The 6635-nt window shown below is 43.1% G+C and overlaps 1 protein-coding gene across 2 annotated transcripts in view; it reads right to left on the bottom strand.

Annotated features, from left to right (window-relative positions):
* The window catches only part of POF1B (POF1B actin binding protein), a 47003-nt gene that overhangs the window by 13519 nt on the left and 26849 nt on the right, over positions 1-6635 (bottom strand). For both annotated transcript variants that reach the window (XM_043521643.1, XM_037909049.2), the window contains exons 4-5: positions 2342-2472; positions 354-381 (exon numbers count right to left, since the gene is read on the bottom strand). In XM_043521643.1, coding sequence (XP_043377578.1) covers positions 354-381; positions 2342-2472 — 159 coding nt within the window. The remainder of the gene's footprint in view (positions 1-353; positions 382-2341; positions 2473-6635) is intronic.

Genomic DNA, 6635 nt, shown 5'->3' with positions numbered 1-6635 from the left:
TACATCTTATCCATGTTTTTACCTATCTTGTCAGTTTTACAGACAAACACACAGGAAAAAAGTTTTAATGTTTGCCCCTCATAAGCTACTAAATAATGGTACTACAAATCATTTAAATGTACATGTTTAAAAACATCATATTTAAACCATATTGCTATAGATATATTTAGGAATCCTACTGTTTCTGAGGCGTGCACAACTATCAAAAATTGTCCTCCTTATATTACAGATTGGGCTAGATCCTCAGCTGGGGTAAACTGGCATCATTTCATTGAGTTCAAAACTGAGAATCTGCCCCATTGTTATTACCAACAAATAGTGACCATTTGGACTGGATTGCTCCGAGTGCTTACTTGACTTGTAGATTCATTGTCCTGTGTCCTGTAAAACACACACACAAAAATGACAGATTAACAGCGTGCCTCTTGCTGATGTGAAAGAGGAATGAAAAAAACCTGCCCAATCATGAGAAGAAAAATGGGCAGGCTTCGGCTCTCCACCACATTTTTAATTTGGGGATCAGAACAAAGGAGGGTTAGCTTCAGCCCAACTGGCCTCTTATATTCCTCGAGGTGACAAGCAGCATCAGAGAGCCATTACAATTGCTCTAAGCACTGCCAATGCCTTAACCAGTATCTTGATGAGTTAATTCCTCGGTATTATTAAAATCTTACTATTTTCTACAGACTGGACCAAATTCATTCCTGGAGAAACTTTACTGCCTGAACAGAAGGCAAATCTTTTCCTGGACTCCATTGAACATAAGTGGTGGGGAGGAGAAGAATGAGGAATTTTAGAAAAACTTGTAATTTGTTTTGAAGATACAGGAACTCCTCACTTAAAGTCGTCCCGGTTAACATTGTTACGCTGCTGATCAATTAGGGAACATGCTCGTTTAAAGTTGTGCAGTGCTCCCTTAGAACTTGTTTGGCAGCCACCTGCTTTGTCCACTGCTTGCAGGAAGAGCAGCCCACTGCAGCTAGCTGGTGGGGGTTGGAACCAGGGTGGACCGGCAGCCCCCCCCATTGGCAGCCCCCCATCAGCTCCCCCCTATCAGCTCCGCGTTCCCCTAAGTTCCCTGTGCAGCAGCTGCTCAGCAGGCTATCAATTGCCTGCAGTTCAGCTGTCCCTCCCCCCATGTACTGCTCCTGCCCTCCGCCTTGGAGCTGCTCCCAGGAGCCTCCTGCTTGCTGTGCAGGGGAGGGGAGAAGAGGGGGGCTAAGGTCAGGGTGTCCCCCTCCCCCCTGCACCCCACTTACCCCATCTTCCATAGAGCAGGGGGGACACACAGATGGAGGGAGCTGCTGCCTTAAATCAGCTTGCTGATCTAATTAACAAGGCAGTGTACTTCTGACCCCACTCTTCATACTTAAAGGGGAAATGCGCATCTCTATCTCTCAAACACACACAGGGTGTATGTGTCTGTCTCTGTCTCCCTCCCTCCTTTCCTGCTGCCTTGTAGAATGTGAGTGTTAACCCTTGAGGGCTCAGCCAACTGCTAGTTCATCATTTAGCAGTAAGGCTTTCCCTGGGCAATATCCCACCCTCTGACTCCTCCACCTCAACCAAGCTTCTCAATCATCATCACTGTGTATCAGTATTAAACTGTTTGTTTAAAACTTACATTGTGTGTGTGTGTGTGTGCGCGCGCGCGCACGCACGCAGTCTTTTGTCTGGTGAAAATAATTTCCCTGGAACCTAACCCCCTCATTTACATTAAGTCTTATGGGGAAATTGGATTTGCTTAACATCGTTTCGCTTAAAGTCGCGTTTTTCAGGAACATAACTACAATGTTAAGTGAGGAGCTCCTGTACTGAATCCTCTCAGATGGCAGCTATCAAATTATTCTTTCATAAGTGGTTTATAATACATGTAGAAAGCAGCTTAATTTGCTTATAGATGCTGTGCATTATGGTGCACATAGCCTGTCTCCGAATCCGGAGCATGTCACTTAACCTTGGCATCAGGGTAGCTTCCTTCTTTGCATCTTCAGATGAGTACAATAATTAATTGTGTCTTAAAGCAAAAAGTCACAGCGTTTAGTATATTCACTGCAGTATGCACTATGTGCTGTCTAAATTATCTTGGCAAGGGAAGTACATAGTTGTTTAACTCTGTAAAGTGCCTTGACCATTAGTCAAAACAGTTTGAAATACACTTGTTGCATTCAATAAAATAGCATGGCTTCTGACATCTTGAGACATTCAAGGAGATAAGTTACTATGCACCACACTCTATGTACTTTAGCTGTCTGCAGAATGCAGCTCAAACAAACAGCACTGCTTTCTCTAACCCTGGTATACATTCCTGGAACACCACAATGAGGGGGGTCTACAATACCTTCTTCCTATCTTTTCCACATGCTGCAGTAAACAGCTGTACAGGTCATTGCTCTTGCGGTTCACTTCAGCAAGTAGCTCGCCAAAATATCTGGAGTCCAGCTGGTCATTAGCTTCTTGAAGACACTGTACCTGGAGAGGAAAATTTTTTTAAAATCAAGGTTAACAAGAAAGACTGCTTTTTTTTTTTTTTTTTAAGGTGACAACCATGGGAGTGGAACCCAGAGACGGGGTTGGGCCTGTAACTTGAAAGGGATAAACCTGGGGGACTGAAAAAAGTGTCTCAGAAGAGCAGCTTACCCAGGGACCATGACAGAGGGAGGGGGAAGTAATCTGCCCAATTTCCCCCTAGTTGGCAGCATAGGATCCATAAAGAAGCAGAAAGCTGTGAGATTTCAACTTAGGCATGCAGCCCCTTTAAGGATCTTTACTAGCGTACAACAGATCCTTTCACTGCTTAGCTATCTGGGTAGGATAAACTGAACAGCGTCTTGCCCAGCATTCTCCCCAAGGCACTTGCCGCAGGCACTCTGAAAAGGCAGAACAGACACTCTGCTTCTGGGAAGATGGGCTTGAATGGCTGCGTAAAGCTGAAGTTGGCTTTAAGCAGCTGTTTCTAGGAGAAAGAATCCCCTCAAAATACAAGGCAGCCTCTGTAATTGTGGAATTTGGAAGACACTCAGGATGGGATTCACAAGGGAGATTCAGGCTGAGCGTTACAGCAAATAACTTTTAGGTGCGCTGCTGCCAAGTGGAATTCACAACCCCAAAGACAGGCACCAAGGCTCTGGAGACAGGTGTCCCAGAATGGGATTCTCACAAGCCAGTAAGCTGAGTGGGGAGCCACCTAGGCTAGCCAACAGGAAATGCTGAGAGGGATGTGGGCTGATCCTCGCCCCTCAAATGAATGTAGACACTTCCCTTCACTCAGGATTCATAACTGTTAACCCTCTCCTGGAGTTAGGCAGCTAAGCCAGGTCAGCTGTTTTCAAGAAAAATGGTGGTGGCACTTATGCTCCCCTTACAACCTTTAGACCAGAGGTCAGCGCACTCCCGAGGATGTGGGACATCCAGGTTCACGTTCCTCCTCTGCCTGATGTGGAGCTGGGATTCAAAACCCAGGTCCTCCACGTCCCAGGTGAGTGCCCCCACCAGTGGGCTAGAGACTAGTCTCTCTCTCGCCCAGCCCTGGGTGAACAGTTTAGCCCCTGGACTAAAAGTCATAAGGAGGGGGGATGGCACCATCAATTCCTCTTCCAGTTGTGTTTTGTGTGGGGCTTGATCTGGCCAATAGGTTCTAAGGCTGCCTCTGAGCATGTCTACCAGTTTTAGGGTGACCAGATATCAAGATTTTATAGGGACAGTCCCAATATTCAGGGCCTTGTCTTATACAGACACCTATTAACCCCCCAACCCCATCCTGATTTTTCACACTTGCTGTCTGGTCACCCTAACCAGTTTGTGCCCCACAAGTGAGGCAGTCTGGGGAATGCCTATGGTGAACCCTGCTTGGAGCTGCTCAGTTGTGTCAGGACCGAGGAAACCGAGCAGATGCCCAACAGCAGAAATTTAGGGCCTAGCAGACTTCACCCATTGAAACTTAAGCACCTACAGGGATAGGTGGCAGCAGCATAGGAATTTTGTGAATCTGAATTTTGGACTTAGATGCCTGAATCCCCCCTTCAGGACCTCAACGCACTATGTAGTCACAGACAATTCAAATTCAACAGCCCAGTGGGAGAAGGGGAGAGAAAAATTATTGGAAAAAAACTTTTCAGCATTCATTTGGGGCAGGGGAAACCACACCAAAAAAAAAAATATCACTGAATGAATAAAAAAAACAAAAACTGTTGATAACTTCCAGATTTTCTTAATGATTTTTGCTTCCACTGTATTGTGTATGGAAATGTCTTTCAAGTATCCATAGCTACACTAACTCAAATCATGCATTTTAACACACACATGGACATTCTGGAAGATATGCTTTAAGGATTATAGGTTCAGGACCCTTCATCAAGCAAATTAAACTGCAATTTAGATGGAGAATGATAGAACCAGGATCTCAAATAAGATCACTTATTCCATCACTGTGGTTTACAATACACTTGCAATCTGGAGAAAGAGGAAGCTAGTGGTGCTAACGTATGGAGAAGTAGAACAAAAGGCAGGATCCACCAAAGTAAGCTCTAAACAACAAACAAGTAAACAACAAAACAAGAATGATATACAACAGACTAGAACTCTCTCTAAGAGCACAAAGGAACAGGAGTTCTGACTCAGGCCATGCGGCAGTAAGAAGGAACTGGAGAGGTGTTGACCCGCACAGCCTCTTATAACCTCTGCTGACACACATACAGGCCAATGGACACTGCTAAAAAAACCTGGCGGGAATGTGCACCCACGACTGGAATACTTTTCTTTATTGCAGAATTTAGTACACATGACTACAGTCACCTAGACTGAGGCTGGTTTCCATAGACATCTTTCATTTATTCTGTGGAGCAACCAAATAACGTTTTTGACTGCAGCAGCATTGCAAAAGCAGTCTTAATTGAATGATACCTCAGCATTCCATAATGTCTTCCTAAGCACAAATGAAATGTGTCTCAACCTCAGAGATGCGGGTTTCTTTTTATATACACACAAATATTAACCTTAATGTGCTATGAAAAAACTTCTCTAACTTTTCAAAAATTCTCCATAGGTTCTGATTTCACTCATTACAATTGGCATGCTCCTATCTAACTCTATATACGAAAGCACAGCACGTTGAAACGGAAGTGGGAGGATCTGGAGGAGTAGGAGTGAAGGCACCAGTGGCTAGGGACAGGTAAATTCTCTCTAAAGCTGCAGATTAACAAGCAAGGGTTAACTTTCATTACTGTCCTAAAGAACTGTTTCATTTCCTGTATAATTCTAGTGAAAAACATGAGTCACCAGAGTAAACTTCTTCCTTTTAAGTTTATCTCCCTCCCCTTGCTTTATCTGTTCCACACATCTTTGTCATGTTCCCTGCTTATATAATTTGTACTCTTTTTTTTCCCTACTCACCTTGAAGTTGCCTGAGCCACTTATCTGTTCTTGTTGAAGTGCTAATGCTGACTATGCATTATCATCACAAGATAAAACTATTATGTAATAGACCATTAAAACTAATTTTAATACCTACAAAAATATGTTAAAATCACTTTAAACTGGACATTTAAAATGAAATCAATGAAGGAGATTAAGAATGCAGGGAGTCACTCTGTCCTTACTTCCTTAAATTCAGCCTTGGAATTATAAGCAACTCAGAACAAAGAGCACTCTTACAGCCCAGAAGGTAATAAAATGTCTTGCCACACAACAGGTGTTGGCCTACTTAAGCAGCCCTGGAGACCATTCAAACAAGGACTATTGCTCTTTTTTCTTTACAGTAAAATGAGTTAAAATATACTGACCTTGTGTGACTAAGACTGTGGTGCATTTTTAGGCTCTAAAAGTGAAAATCGGATTAAAAATTACTGAATGTTAGTTCTCTTTTCTTAAAAAAGAGTAGGATCTCTATTGGATCACTACTAGAACTCATCTTGCCTTTTCCTTTTGTGGCTAGTTATTTCTTCTCATTTCAGCTTTCTGTTAACTAAAGCTCAAAAATCACACAAAGAACATCTGAGAATTTAACACCTATGCTGCATCAATGAATTGATTATGTTGAATCAAGATGTATAATATTGCATTAGAACTCCCTGAGTCCTGCCAGCAACGATACAGAAGCAGGAAGCCTGCCAAACAGTCAGTGGGGCAACTGGACAATCAAGGTGCTAAAGGAGCACTCAAGGAAGACAAGGCCATTCTGGAGAAGCTAAATGAATTCTTCACATCTGTCTTCACTGCAAAGGATACAAGGGAGATTCCCACACCAGTGTCATTCTTTTTGATAACAAATCTGAGGAACTGTCCTAGATGGGGATGTTGATAGAGGTGGTTTTGGAACAAATTGATAAACCAGTAATAAGTCACTAGGACCAGATGATATTCACCAAAGAGTTATGAAGGAACTCAAATATGAAATCACAGAACTACTAAATGTGGTATGTAACCTACCACTTAAATCAGCCCCTGTACCAGATGCCTGGAGGATAGTTAATGTAATGCTGACTTTTAAAAAAGGCTCCAGCGGTGATCCTAGCAACTACAGGTTGGTACGCCAAACTTCAATACCAGGCAAATTGGCTGAAACTATAGTAAAGAACAGAATTATCAGACACATAGATGAACATGATACGTTGGGGGAAGAGTCAACACAGCTTTTG

The sequence above is a fragment of the Chelonia mydas genome, chromosome 9 (genome assembly GCF_015237465.2).
Source record: "Chelonia mydas isolate rCheMyd1 chromosome 9, rCheMyd1.pri.v2, whole genome shotgun sequence".
Classification (NCBI taxonomy): domain Eukaryota; kingdom Metazoa; phylum Chordata; order Testudines; family Cheloniidae; genus Chelonia; species Chelonia mydas.
This window is presented reverse-complemented; position numbering and strand designations above follow the sequence as displayed.